This window comes from Ursus maritimus, unplaced genomic scaffold, assembly GCF_017311325.1.
Source record: "Ursus maritimus isolate PB19 unplaced genomic scaffold, ASM1731132v1 scaffold_14, whole genome shotgun sequence".
Taxonomy (NCBI): domain Eukaryota; kingdom Metazoa; phylum Chordata; class Mammalia; order Carnivora; family Ursidae; genus Ursus; species Ursus maritimus.
Genome location: NW_024423786.1, coordinates 53,994,954 through 54,009,531, shown reverse-complemented (window position 1 = coordinate 54,009,531; position 14,578 = coordinate 53,994,954). Strand labels below are relative to the sequence as shown.

Sequence of the window (14,578 nt, the reverse complement as noted above, 5' to 3'; positions counted from 1 at the left end):
CGTGCAAAAGCAGGCGGCGGGCGGGATTTGGCCCAGGGCCACGGTTTGCTGCTGCCTGGCGGTAGTGGGGAGAGGAGAGTCGCTCCCCCCATTCTTGCCCCTACCTGGTTTGGGTGGTTTTGTTATGGGTATCAGTCTCTCTCCTGTTATGGTCATGCCTCTAATCTCAGCCTAAGGAGACAGGGCGGGCAGCTGCTTGCGTCGGCTTCCCGCCCCTCCGTCTTGATCTTGTCCGTGTGCAAGCGCCAGCATGGACACAGCGTTCTACGATCCGGACAGTCGGGGACCAGAGCCCCCGCTGTTGTGTTAGCGTTGCTTCTCCCTTTAAACTCCGTCAGCTCCCGGGTTCTTGGGGCTGACTGATGGGCAGGTGTCCAGTGTCAGGGGACGGTTTCCTGCCTGGTCCGCCCTGTCGAGGGTCCCTGTTGTAGGGTGTTTGTTGGGGGGTGGGGGTTCCTCTGCCTTGTCTCCTGTCATTGGCCTGCTTCTACTTTTCCCGGGATGCGACAGCCCTTCTGTTTCTGGTTCAAGTCGTCCCTTGCTGGAAGGTGTAGCAAGTTGCTGTCCTGCACATCTCTGCCCGGGGCACCTTGAGGCCCCCACAGCTCTCATCCCTGCTCGTTTCTTCTGTCTCACTGTCTGGGGCTCCTGTGTCCTGGCCGGCCCCATGGCCCTGGCCATTTCTCGAGTTTTCCATTCACAGCGCTGTGGTGGCTGCGGGCTCCGTGTCCCCTGTGACCCAGTCTCCCCGTGCCTCTGCCTGCCTGTGCTCCTTCCCGGTTCGTCTCCTTCTCGGCCTCTGTGCTGCTCCTTTGAGCCCCAGTGTTGCTGCTTTGAGCTCTAGTCCCAGTGGAGTCATTTTTTGCTAATTTCTTTGGATCGGAGGAAACTGTTTGGACTGGGTGTCTCCTGAGGTGGGAGTTTCCTGGGTCTGTTTTTCCTCTGCTTTTTGTTTCATGTGCTCCTTTTTTAGCTTCTCACATGGGATTCTGTTGGCAGCTTTCTCTGACTGGTCATCGCCTATGTGTGCGGGGAGGGGGGGCGGGGAGGGCACGGCGTTCTGTCGCACCGAGGCACAGGCCGGAGGACGTTGGCAGTTGCAGAGTTGTGCTGACCACACGTGCACACCTGGCTGGGACTGCATGGCGGTCCCTCGAGTCCCTCAGCAGCCTCCCTCCCACTCTGGGGGGACAGGCGGGGCTCGGGAGGCATGTGCCAGGGGCCTTGGGCAACCACTGCTTCTCTCAGAGGGGGCCCCAGCTCTCAGGGCTGCTGGCCTCTTTGGAGAAGGGGCACGGTGTCCTGCTGGCCCAAGCCAGCTTTGCAGGTGCCGACCTCCCCTCACCCTGGTCTCGTTGGTCTTGACCGCCCTTCTTTGTGCATTCGTGTGTGTAGTGCTAAGGGTTTTCAGTCTCATCACAGCCGAATTCCCCACCCCCCCACAAAAGTTGCGTAGGGCCCTGTGGAATTGGGTGGGGGTGGCTATTCAGCAGGTATAGCTGGGGGCCAGGGTCCAGAGCCAGAAGAGGCTCTGAGGGTGTGGGGGGCCCCACTCTGGGGCTATTGGGGCACCCCTGTCTTTTTTTTTTTTTTTAAAGATTTTATTTATTTATTTGACAGAGATAGAGACAGGCAGCGAGAGAGGAAACACAAGCAGGGGGAGTGGGAGAGGAAGAAGCAGGCTCATAGCAGAAGAGCCTGATGTGGGGCTCGATCCCAGATCGCCGGGATCACGCCCTGAGCCGAAGGCAGACGCTTAACCGCTGTGCCACCCAGGCGCCCCGGGGCACCCCTGTCTTGTTCCTTGGCTGCTCTGTGCATCCCCCTGCCCTCTCAGGCCGGTTCTGCACCCCCCACCCCCGAGGCTGCTTGAGAAGCGCTGGGGTGGGAGGGAGCCAGGCAGGGGCATGGCGTTGGGTCCTGCGGGAGGGGTCAAGATTCTGCGGTGCTTGGTTGTGTCCCTAAGGACTGTCCCTGCAGGCAGGAGGTGCCCCGGCACCGCCTTTAGCCACCTGTCCCACCACCTGCAAAATGGCTTGTGGAGCGGGAGGTGTTGGGGGCAGAGGCTGGCCCCTCACTTCATTCCCTCCTACAGGGTCCCCCGCACCTTCTAACCCAGCTGCTCAGACACCCCGAGCCGACTGCCTGGTGCCGCCTCATTTACCTGGGGAGTGTGGCCTGTCCGCCGCTGGCAACCTGGCTGAGGCTTGCCCTCCAGGAGCTGCGAGGGAGGGTCTGTCCAGGGCCACGCCATGCCCTCCAGGCACCGGGTGCAGTCAGGACGCTCAGATGTCATCCGCTGGTATCCGTTAGAGGTGGCTCGCCCAAGAGCCTCCCTTCAGACCCTGGTCTCGCAGAGATTTGAGGGCATCAGGCGACAGCACATTGATCTTCCCAAGGGCTTGGGGTCCTAGACCCGCTGGAAGTGGCTCTCCGTCACGTGCGTGTTTCAGAACCTGCCTAGTGTGTGTCCGCACAAGCGTAGTTCGTGCGCCCCAAGCGTCCTTCTCCGGTTTTCAGGTGTCTGTACCCAGCAGCGCCCGTGATGGGGAGAGACGAGCAGAGGGGCCCAGGGCTCTCAGAAGGGAGCCGAAGCTTTGGGAGTGACGTGTTTGCTTCCTTGTGCAGCCTTGGTTCCTGGGCGGGCTTCATGGGACGGAACTGGAGGGGCGAAGTCCCAGTTCCCCTGCGAGCACGCGTGGGGGCAGGAGGAACCACCGGCTTCTCTGGGAAGAGGAGTCGCTGCCCACGTGGCCAAAGAGCTCAGGCTCACAGCCCTTCGGCCCAGACGCCACTCCTCTGCGAGAGTGTCTCCCACGCTGGGGCCACCGGCCCTTTCATTTGTAGTTTTTGCGTTTCCGGTCTCAAGTGGGTTAGTTGATCACCTGATTCTTCAGATTTCTCACTTGAAATCTAAGAAAACCGTTGACCCGCAGGCTGCCCCCAGCACCCTGTTGTCATGAGGCCTCATACCACACATGGACACCCATGTGGCTTATTGCAGCTGTGGCCAGGGAGTGGGGGGAGGGCATGTCCCCAGAAAGAGCTTTGACGGAGCAGCCGTGTCTCCATTTAACGTAAATCGGGGTTCCTGGCCTGGGCTCCGTTGACGTCGAGGCGGGTCGTTCCTGTGGGGCATCCTGGGCGCTGTGGGGCCTGAGCAGCATTCCTGGCCCCACCACTTTGATGCCAGGAGCCCCCTGTCGGACAGCCACAGACGTCCCCAGACATGGCCCAGTGTCCTCTGGGAGCAGGGTCAGCCCGGGTGAGAGCCTCTGACTTCCTCTTACTGCTGCTGTTACTTATTTATGTGCCGCCAGTAAACCCACGAGTGCTGACGGTGGGGGCGGCACCTTTCTGTTGTCGACTGGTACCTGGAGAATGAGTGTTTCCATGGCCAAGCAAAACGTTTTGTTGCCCTGATGTCTCTCGGGGAATCCTTGGGGATGGCAAATGAATTTCAGCCGTTCTGGAAGTGGTGGGCACACCTGGGCGTTGGTGTGGTGTTCTTCCCTCATTCGCCCCGAGCTGGGTGAGGACTGGGCCTCGGCCTACCCAGAGTTCTTGGCTGCCGCACTGAAAACAGGTTGGTTTGGTTCCTTTTCTCAAAGCTGCTGGGTGGCTCGCTGGGTGCCCCAGAAGGAGAGCTGTTGTTTGCAACACCTGCCCAGGACTGGGAGAGACCGGCTGTGTTGGCCCCAGGGGCCTTGGCAGCAGGGAGCCGGGCACCCAGGAGGCCCCGGCTGGGCCCAGAGGCCACGCCCAGCGGAGGAGGGGAAGCAGGAGGGCCACGAGGCCAGTCGGGCAAGCTCGGTGGAGACCCAGTGCTTCCCCACCCTGCGCAGCCCTTCCCAGAAGCCCTTCCTGCAGGCCTCTGGGGGCTCTCTTGGAGAGGGGCAGGGGGTGGTCGCCTGGAGGCCCCACTGCCACCGTGAAACGGTCGCGCTGTTCCTTAGAGTGACCCTCTCAGGTCTTGTCCGCTTGGATTTATGGCATTATCGCTCTCCTGCATCTGGTGCCTCACCAGCACTTCTCTGTTCTTTGCACTCAGGGTCTGTGCCCTTTCTAGTTCCCTCATCCCTTACCGCATCGTACTATCTGCTCGCTCCCGCAGTGGAAGGCCGTCATGGAGCTTTGCTGTTCCATGTCCCCCCCGGCACCCAGAGCTGTGCTTGTCTCTAGGAGGTGTCCCGGACTCCCAGCCTGGCCCTGGTGGTCCTGAGCCAGGCTCGCAGTGCTGTCTTCCACAGCCGGGGGTGGGCCGCAGGGCACCTGACCGGGCGAGAGTGTGGGAGCCCCGGCCCCCCGCCTGTTTGTGATCACGCACATATGCATGGGGGCCGGGCCCTGGGCTCTGGGGGGCTACCGCTCCTAGCTCTCAGAGCCCAGGCTGAGCTGCAGAGGGCCCGATGGGCGGCGTCGGGAGGCCAGCACAGCTGCGCCCCAGTGGTAGTGCCCATGGCCCCCACAGGCCACCTGGGAGTTTGAAGAAGTGTGGAGATGGTTCCTGGTGCCCCTGCGGTGTGGGGCCCGGACGCGTTCCCAGGGAGCCGCGGCCGGTCTCCTGGGGGAGGGCAGTTTGTCCTCCTATCTGGAGGCGCCGCTGACTCCCCTCTCGTCTCGCAGATCATCCCCCCAAAGGAGTGGAAGCCCCGGCAGACGTATGATGACATCGACGACGTGGTCATCCCGGCCCCCATCCAGCAGGTGGTGACGGGCCAGTCGGGCCTCTTCACACAGTACAACATCCAGAAGAAGGCCATGACGGTCGGGGAGTACCGCCGCCTGGCCAACAGCGAGAAGTACGTGGCTGCGGGTGAGGCGGGTGTCATGGGGGACCCCGAAACCCCGTCTCTGAGGTGGAACCATACCTGAGGGCCTCTAGGCAGCTCCTGACTCTGGGGGTGCAGAGAGAGTAGGGCATGGTGGGGACTGGTCCGTGTCTTCTGTCCCTGGAGTGCTTCCCCACACCCTCCCATGACATCTCTGGTCCGATGGCATCTCCTTGGGTAAGGGCTCCCTGACACATGTCCCCAAGTACTGTTTCCTAGTTCACTCACAGGCACGCTTATGCATTCCCTTGCACATCCGGGTGCATTTGCAGGCAGGCATTCACAGCACACACCCCGGGCTCACTTGGACGCCCGCTTCCAGTGTCGACTCTTCCTTGTTCTCTGTTCCCCAAGCCTCCCTCGCTTGCTGAAATGTGTGCCTTTCCGGCGGTCTCTTTGCTCTCAGACATAAGCATCCCACGGGAGCAGGGCGTCGTCTGCCTTGTCCTGCCGTCCTGGCGCCCGAGACAGGGCCTGGCCTCTGGTCGGTGCTGTTGGTATTTGCAGAGCAGAAGGCTGATGAGAACCAGAGCCTGCGCCCCTCACCTACTCCAGCTGTCCCCGGCGTGTGTTCTGACTCGAGTGCCCCAGGCCCTGGTGACCAACGAGATGGGACGAGTGGGCGTCATTCCGGGGGGGGCCTACTGCCCATCACGTACCCCCCTCAGCCCCAAATAAACGCTCTCCCAGGGCCACATCCACGTTCTCCACGCTGTGCCCCGAGGTGGGGACGGAGAGTGCGCATGTAACCGCGCCCCGGAGGGGTGAGCCCCATGGCCATGGTCGCTGTGCTGTTCGTTCGCCAGGTACTGTACCCCACGGCACCAGGACTTCGATGACCTGGAGCGCAAGTACTGGAAGAACCTCACCTTTGTCTCTCCCATCTACGGGGCTGACATCAGTGGCTCTTTGTATGATGACGTGAGTACCCAGGGCCCCCCGAGAGATTCTGGGGGAATGAGGGACGCATGGTAAGCGGTGGAGGGAAAGGCGTGTGAATGGGACTTTATCATGAAACCCGGATGTTACCATGCCGTGGCCAGCTTAGCTGGGCGTTCTGTCCAGACTCTGGTTACAACCACATGTCGAGTCTCAGTGAAGAAAGAAGGGATCTAGGGGTGTTTCTGATCTGCAGAATCTTTCCTACGAAACTGTTAGTCCCTCCTGCCCTGATCTGACCTCAGGTAGCCTGCAGCTGACCTCCCAGGGGCCTCCTTATTCTTAGTTCGTCTAGTACTTTTCCTGTCCAGTTCCTCTCACTGTGTCTTTGGGGAGCCCTGGGGCCCTGAGTTCTAGCCCCTGGGCTGGGCTAGGAGGGCCCTGGGGGTACCCGGGGCAACGGAGGGGCCTCATGCTGGTCTTGGCCTGTCCAGGGGCATAGACCAGACACTGGTGGAGACGTGATGCTGAGGCCCCGCAGGGTGCTGCTGTTTAGCAGGTGGGGGTTTGAGTGGGACCCACACTCTTTTAGGGGGCAGTTTATTAATTTTTATGGGCCCTTTGATAACCCTGGGGTGGATCTATCAAGACTGATTGATTTCTAAGCTCTTAAGCTTGACTCTGTCCTGCATGTGTTTTGCCCTGGGGCTCTCCCCAGGGTGGCCCCTCAGCTGTCATCTCTGCCCCCTGCCCTGAATCATCACTCCGAAGGTCATCTCTTGCTGGAACATTCTGTCCACTCATCCATGGTCCTTGTGAGAATAGCTGGGGGTGCCTCCTGAGTCCTGGGCTTGGGTGGGGCTGGTGTGGGTGGGAATAAAGCCCCCTCCTGAGAAGGGTCAGATCTTCCTGAACCCAACAGGAAGTTGGCGGTCACTTGTATTTCCCGAAAGGTGTTGGAAGGATGTGACCATTGTGTGGGTCCCAGCAGTTTGCCCAGCTTGGGGAACCTGTCTGACCTGTGGCCCACTGGTCTTCCAACTAGGGGGTCCTGCTTCATGGTGGGGGCAGGTTTGCTCCTCTGAGCTGGGCACCAAGGGCGTGTCAGTCTCAAAGGGAGCTCACCCCTCTGAACGCGAGGGAGACGCCCTCGCCCTGGGAGGTCAGGGACCAAGCTGACTCCTGGCCCTGGTTCCCCCTTTTTGGACCTCGGTTTCCCCATCCACTAGAAGGGATATGGCAGGTGTGTGGCTGTCCTCCAGCAAGGGCATCCTGAACGAGGAGGTTGGGCTTTTCCCTGGGACCATGAGCTCATCCACTTGGCCTTGACTCCACAGCAATTGGAAGCTTTTGAGGCCACGTGGCCAGGCCTTACCCTCGTGAGTGTGCAGTCTGAGGGCAGAGCTGCATGCACACCTTGGGTGTGGCGAGGACAGGAGGACAGGGTCCCAGAGGCCCTGTGGGCACACACACATCTAACATGAGGGGGCACAGCCCAGTCTCTCATGCTGCCCCCAGCACACCTCAGCTGGCATGTGGCTCACCCCAGGACCTCAAACTTTCCAGGACTGTGAGCGGTTGCCCTGTTTATGGTTGCAGAAGCGTTCGGCACCATGAGCCAGCTTGCCCTTGCGCCTGGCTCAAGGCGTAGAAATTCCTATGGCAGATTGAGTGGGGAACAGTGGGGCCATGTCCCTGGGCTTTTTTGGGCCTGTCTGGGTCCGTCCACCTGGGTGGTGGCTGCTGGTCCTGTGTGCCTCTTCCAGACGCCTGCGCTGCCACTGTTCCCCATTTCTGCGCTGGCTTCAAGGGCTTCCTGGGCCTGTAAGAGGGGCCCAGCTTCCCAAGCCCCCTTTCCCACGTCAGGCTGCCAAGGTCCAGAGGGCCCCATCGTGGCAGCCCCATATCAGGCCTTGCCTCCGACCCCATTCCATCTGGGCTTGTGGCACCTCCTTGAAGGGATCTGGCAGGAGGCCAGCAGTGGGTGTCCCTGTTGCTGCACCCCTGCTCTGCGAGAACACGAGGAGAGCGATTTTCCTGGGGCCTCTGCAGGAGCCCTGTTCTTGATGTTTGTGACGTTCTGTCCTCCTCCCTGCCTCAGGTGGGGACCTTGAGGCTCAGCAGCTGGGATCCTTGTCCCTGTCCCCATCCCACTCTCCGTGCGCAGTCTCAGCCATCGGTGCTCTTGGCGCGGCCACAGTTGGGATGACGCTCCGGAGCTTGTGGGCCGGCGCTGGCCCTGCAGCTCTGCTTCCTGGACTCCAGATCCTGACTTCTAGGAAGGGAATCTGACCCCAACAGCCGGCGGGTTGGGAGAGCTGAAGTTCCTGAGTTGCGTTTAGGACGAGTGGGGAGTCACATGCCTGTTTGTCAAACGGGCTGCTCTTTTCCACCGAGTTCTACAAAGTTAGTGCTTGTGGGGATTGTTCACTCGTTTGTCCATTGTCTTGACTTCCTGCGTCTTTTTTGAAGGAAGCATTGTTGAGATGTAATTCACACACCATATAGTTCCCCCACATAGAGCATACAATTCAACAGTTTCTACTGTATTTCACTGAGTCGTGCAGCCATCACCACAATCAATTCCAGAACACTCATGAGCCCAAAAAAGAAGCCCCTTCCTCATCAGCCGTCACTCCCCGTCCCCTGCCCGGCCCCCACGAGCCCCTTTCCCGTCTGGAGGAGCCTGTTCCGGACGTGTCACACACGTGGACTTAACACACCGTGGGGCCTTCTGTGTCTGGTTCCCTCCCTGAGCGTCATGGGCTCGGGTCCGCCCCCGGGCAGCGCCGGTGTGCGCCTGGCTCCCACCTGTGCCCAGTGGCCCGCCGTGAGTGGTGGACACGTCGTGTTAACCATTCACTTGGATTGTTTCCAGTGTTTGGCCACGGTGAGTCATGTGTCTGTGAATGTGCGTGTGCAAGTGTTTGTGCAGACTTATGTTTTCATTGCTCTCGGGCACGTCCCTAGGTGGAGAATTGCACTCCTCACGTGCTCGCTCCACGTTTACCTTCTGAGGAACGGTCTGTGTTTTCCCCCAGAGGTCGCCCCGTTTCCCATCCGCAGCAGGAGGGAGTGTCTGAGGTCCCCGCCTCCTCCCCTTCCTTCCCGACACTTGTTACTGTCTGTCTGTGTGACCCTGCCGTCCTAGCCGGCGTGACGTGGTGTTGGCGCTGGGGTTTTGATTTGAGGTTTTCTGTGGGTTAATGACGTTGAGCATCTTTGCACCTGCTGGTGAACCGTGTACATCTTCTTTAAGGAGAAACGTCCATTTAGGCTCTTTACCCATTTTTTAATCGGGTTATTTGTTTTTCTCTTGTAGTTACAGGAGATCTTCAGAGAGGACACAACCAGTCTCTTACCTGATAAATGACTCACATGTATTTCCCCCCTTCTGTGGTTCTCTTTTTCACTTTCTTGATTTTTTTTTTTTTAAAGCACAGAAGTTTTTAATTGGATGAAATCCAATTTATCTGTTTTTGTTTTCCTTGAGCGCTTGTGATTTTGTGCTTATGTTCCAGGCTTCTGCCAGGGGCTCATCTTGCCAGGACCAACCCCTGGTTCAGGGACCTGTTGTGACGGGGAGGGTATGAGTGGGGTGTTGGGCAGGGTGGGCTTGGGCCAGAGAGAATGCCGACGCCCACTCAGCATCTCAGCAGACGTGGAGGGTTCTCCGGGGGCCGGAAATGGATTGATGTGTTAGGAGCTGTCATGACAAGATGGGACCTGTCTGTGGCATCAGAAATAGATGAGTCCAGCAGGCAGGGATTCTGGCCTTGTTTGCCTGGTTCCGAAAACCGTCCCTGTCTCCTCTGGCGGAAGGTGCCGGAAGGACTGTCTGGCATGTTTGCTGAGCTACCCCCGCTCCACGATTGTCTTCCTACTTCCATGTCATTGACTTTGAGGCATGTTAATTATTCATGACCAAACCTCAGCCTTCACAGCGTGGCCTTCGCTGCCTGTGATTAATGCACAGCTCAGTGTGTCATCCGGAGAAGGGCCTGCCTGACTGCCTGGCCCAGGCCTAGGGGCTGGTGTCTCCGGGTGGGAGTAGCCCCTGCTGGGTTTCAGATGCTGGAGCGGGTGAGGCTCTGACGTGGGCAGGTTTGGGGTTGACTGCGAGCTCTCGGGCCCTCTGTGGGGGCCGCCCTGTAGCCTTCCTGTGCTCCCGCCAGCCCCTGGGGGTGACCCGCCACCAACTGCATGCTCGCCGTCCTGCAGGATGTGGCCCAGTGGAACATCGGGAGCCTGCGGACCATCCTGGACATGGTGGAGCGCGAGTGTGGCACCATCATCGAGGGCGTCAACACCCCCTACCTGTACTTCGGCATGTGGAAGACCACCTTCGCCTGGCACACGGAGGACATGGACCTCTACAGCATCAACTACCTGCACTTCGGGGAGCCCAAGTCCTGGTGAGTGTCCTGCCAGCAGCCGGGCCATGGGGAGGGGCTGCCCAGGGCTCCTCAGGGGAGCCGGCGTGGGTGGCCCCTGGGGACAGGGGGGGCCTGTGACCGGGCAGGCAAAAGTTGAGGGGCTCCAGCAGCTTGTGCTCTGTTGGCCCGGCCCCGGTTGGCTTCAGGGGCAGCCTCAGTTGGTGATGGGGGTGCGTGTCCCCAGAGACGAGCTTCCTGCTCCCCGGAGCTCATGGTTTGCACCCGTGGGGGCGGCGTCCATGGAGTGTCTATTGTGCTGGGGACTCTTCCTGGGGCTGTGGGCCCGGGGGAGCGGTGGCTGTGAGCCCTGAGCCTTCCCTGGCTTCCCCTGTGGCCTCCAGGTTCAGGGGCGGCGTTAGCTGCCAGCCCCCTGCTGTCAGGGGTGTGGGCCAACCACGGGTTTGCAGGGCTGGAGTGGGCTCGCGCCCTGAAGGCCACCCTGGGAGCGATGGGCCCGGCAGGCCGGGTGGAACGTCCAGCGCGATCTGTGTTCTGGAATCTGTGAGCCGAGCACCCCCTTCACATCCAGCTTCCGCTGGCGGGACAGCTCGGAGCTGCCTTCTGTGCAAGGCCTCCTTTGTTCAGTGTGGTTTCCAGCAGAGATTTCTGAGCTGGGCCTTTACATCTCCTTGCCTCTTCTCAGCTGTCTTAGAAGGTTCTGTTACAGTAATCATCGTAGCTCAGAGGGAGTGGGAGGGGAAGCAGGGGCCCCAGGAGCAGATCGTGGCACTCCAGAGCTCAGCCAAGTGCCTCCTTGTGTCTGATGGCGGGGGCGGGGGTGCAGAGGCCCCAGCTTAGTCGGGGACCCAGGCCAACCCTGGCTAAGGTGCCACTCACCTTGGTGTCCCAGCGGGGAGCTGACCCCCCGAGCGGCTGAGCCTGTGCCCACAGGCATGAGGGAAGGCCACCCCCGCTCCCATTAAGTCACTGGGACATCCCGGAGCCCTTTGCTAAGGGAGGGCGGGAGCAGGCACTCTGGAGCAGAAGGCTCAGAAGCCAGCAGGAGGCCCCAGGGGGGAAGCCAGGCCTCCCTGTCCAGGTGTTGGCTATGTGACCACCCTTTCCTCGCCTCTGAGGGGGACGCAGTGGAACCGCGGCCCTGCTCCGTGACAGCGGACTCCTGCTCAGACGGGGAGGGATGCAGAAGTGTGGGGGACGAACACGGCAGGGGCTGCGTAACAAGTGACTACAAACCTTGAGGCTTAACACACGTACATTCTCTGACGTTTCTGGACGTCAGGAGTCTGACTCAGGTCGCACTGGGCTAACGCAGGCATGAGCAGGGCCGGTTCCTTCCAGAGGCTCCAGGGGAGACCCGGCTCCTGCCTTTTCCTTGCCCGCCACCCATCCTCCATCCTCACCGCCAGCAGCATGGGGTCTGCCCATCTCTGGGACTCCCACCCTCTGCCTCCCTCTCGTGAGGACCTCGTGAGGACGCCGGGTCCCCCGGGAACCCAGGGTCACCCCACCTTGGGGCCTTGACTTAATCCCACCTGTAAAGTCTCTTTACTGTGAGGTGACATACTTAACGAGCTGTGGTGATGAAGATGTGGACATCTTTGGGGCCGCCGTCCTGCTGGCCACAGCTCTCCCGACCTTTGCACTGTGCGGCTTTGTTACCTCGTGCGTTTGCTGGGATCCTGTTCGAACTCCACAGCTTCTTGTTTTCGGTCTACTTGTCTCTGGCTTTGCGGCAGGTCTTGACCGTTGAAACCTCTAGCTGGGAGCTCTTCACCTTTTAGGAAAAATCTGGAGAGAGGTTGACAGGGCTGGTGTTGCCCGTTGCACAAAGGCCTGAATCTCACCCCCGAGCGGTCCTGAGCGTGTGGGTGGAGGCATGTTCTGGTAGGCAGTGTCACCCCAGTGCTGCCCAGGAGGTCCCAGTGACCGCTTGGTCACCCCATCCCCTCCCCTCCATCTCCATGGCCAGGCCAGGCTGCAAGTCTGTGGAGGCCCCAGTCCAGGCCCGTGGAGAGGGGCTCCGCTCTGCCCCAACGCCATAGCTGTGAGCAGGGCCTGGTGGTGCAGCTCATGAGGCGAGGTGCTTGTGCCCCGTCCCTGGGGGCTCTGCCCGCCGGCTCCCAGCGGTTGGCGTCCTCCGCATGGGCCGTGGCAGGCTGAGCGCAGATGAGGAGCCTTCTCGCTCCCTGTACAGATCCACAGGCTGGGGCTGTGTGCACAAGTGCGTATGTGTCAGTACGTGCGTGTGAGAATGTGCGAATGTGCGAGTGTGCATATGTATACATGAAAGTGTATATGTGTATGTATTCGTGTATGTTGGTGCATACGTGTTTGTGAAGGTACACAAATCTATGTGTGAGTATGGGCGTGCATGAGTTCCGTGTGTGAGTGTGTATAAGTGTGCAGTCGTGTGTTTGTGATGTATGAGCGTGTGTGTGCTGCAGTCCCAGCTCACTGGTCTGGATGATTCTAGTGCTGGGGCCCCCGGGGCTGGGGGTGGAGGGGATGGGGTGTCTCTGTCCTCCCAGCACCATGTCCCCTCCTGGCCCCGCGCGGTTCCCCGAGCACCACTAGATGGCGCCCCCACCCTTCAGCACTGGCGGCCGCTCCTGCGCTCATGGAAATTTCCCAGGTTCTTCCATCCTTTTTATGGACTCCTGGACCCCAGCAGTGATGGCCCCAGAGACTCCCTGGGAGCGGCAGCAGGAGGAGAGTGAAGACTGCTGGGGCGGGCCGTGGGAATGCTCAGCCCCCTGTGGACGCCCACATTTTGGCCTGGGTCTACCAGCCAGAGGGATCGGAAAGGGAGAAAACCCACCTTTTCTTTAAAACACAGAACAAAACAAATAAAAGAAGCCACTGCTGAATTCTGGCACGTGCCAGCCAAAGGCAGGTTGAGCTTCAGCCATGGCCCTGCCTGAGGATGGGGTGGCCTCAGGCAACTTGGGGCAAAGCGTGAGCTTTTGGTGGGCAGCAAGGGTCACAGGGAGGGTGACTTGGGAAGTGGCCCGGGGAGCCCAGGGAGGCAGCTGGGCCAGGCCCGTCCCGAGGCCAGGGTACAGCCCCAGCACCCCTGTCCCCTGCTGTCCACCCACCCCCCATTTCTGCCCCTTCACCACAGCCCACTCCTGAGAGCCCTGGGGCAGCAGTCGGCAAGGCTGGCATTGGGCATAGCGGCGGTTCATCTGTGGGAAAGAATGTTCTGGAAGGCAGCTTGACTTTGGTCTTGATTTCTGGTCCTGAAGGGGGATGGGATCGCACATGGGGTTCCTCATGCTGAGTGTGGCCGGTGGCAAGAAGCTTCTCAGTGCAGCTGTGTAGGATCCAGCTGTTGAGGCTTCCCCCACCCCCCTCTGCCAAGCTCCCTGCTCCCCTAGCCCCAGCAGCTCAGCTCGGCACCATGCCCTCTCCCCAGGACCCGGGTGGGGGCCCCAGATGTTGGTAGGGCACCCCACCCTCGTACCAGCTATGTGTGATATTGGCGTATCTCCCCATCAGATTGTGGACCCTGTGAGGGTAGGGCCCTCGGTCTCCCCCGCACCCCCACCCTGGGTCCCTAGCCCCCAGCAGGGGCCTGGAGCAAAGAGGGGGCCCTGTGCCTATCAGGGTCCTGGAGTGCTGGTGCCACGTCCGTGGGAACTGGTCCTCGGGGCCGAGACCCCTCTGGGGCACCCCTGACACCAGCCCAGGGGGTGGGTGTGGTGCCTGGGTGCCTGGGCTGGTGGTTCGGGGGGCCCTTGCCCCGGGCCCTGAGGGCTGCTCCCCAGCAGATCGCGCTCACGCGCCCGTTTCCCTGATTGCGTTGTTCCTCCCGCGCCTGCAGCGGCTTAATTGCAACCATTTCCGAGTATTTCGGTAGCAGTTTTTTTAAGTGTCGGCGTCCTCAGGTTTACAGTGTTTCGTGGAGCCTTTCTGGGTCTGTTGCTACTTCGCTAGCGTGATTTGTGTGTCGCAGCGGCGCGAACAGCCTGGTGTCGATAAAAGCATGGAATTGCTTCAAAAGGCCGGCATTAGGTGGTGCTCTCAGGCAGCAAGGCTAAGAATATCTGAAGCGTTTGAGTGCTTCAAAATCCCTTTTGAGATGGGGATTTAAAATAGACCTGAAACTTGCAACTCACCCCCTACCCGGCCTTCCCGGGGCCCGGTCAGTTAGCGAGGCCAGGAGGGCGGGCACGCGTGGGCCCCGGGCATGCGGGGAAGGCTGCGTGATTCTACCCTGATTCAAGTGGCTCGGGGCGGGGACAGTGCCCCGGGGCTCGGCGTCCAGGGAGTGGCTCCCACCATCCCAGGCCCTCCTGGAGCCCCTGGTGGCCGTTGAGCTGGAAGCGATGTCCCACGGCCTGTCCCAGGACCCCTCCACCAGATGGCCCCCGCAGCTGTTCCCCACACGCTGTAGCCCCTGTGGGTCCCAGGCCTTGCGAGCTCGCAGTGGGGAAATGTGAAAATATGGGAATGGCACCCCCCCCCCCC

The 14,578-nt window shown here is 60.5% G+C and overlaps 1 protein-coding gene across 8 annotated transcripts in view; it reads left to right on the top strand.

Moving 5' to 3' along the window:
• KDM4B (lysine demethylase 4B) overlaps positions 1–14,578 on the top strand; it is a 135,793-nt gene that overhangs the window by 46,711 nt on the left and 74,504 nt on the right. For all 8 annotated transcript variants that reach the window (XM_040629523.1, XM_040629522.1, XM_040629521.1 and 5 more), the window contains exons 4-6: positions 4,627–4,802; positions 5,639–5,753; positions 9,933–10,126. In XM_040629523.1, the coding sequence (XP_040485457.1) occupies positions 4,627–4,802; positions 5,639–5,753; positions 9,933–10,126 (485 nt within the window). The remainder of the gene's footprint in view (positions 1–4,626; positions 4,803–5,638; positions 5,754–9,932; positions 10,127–14,578) is intronic.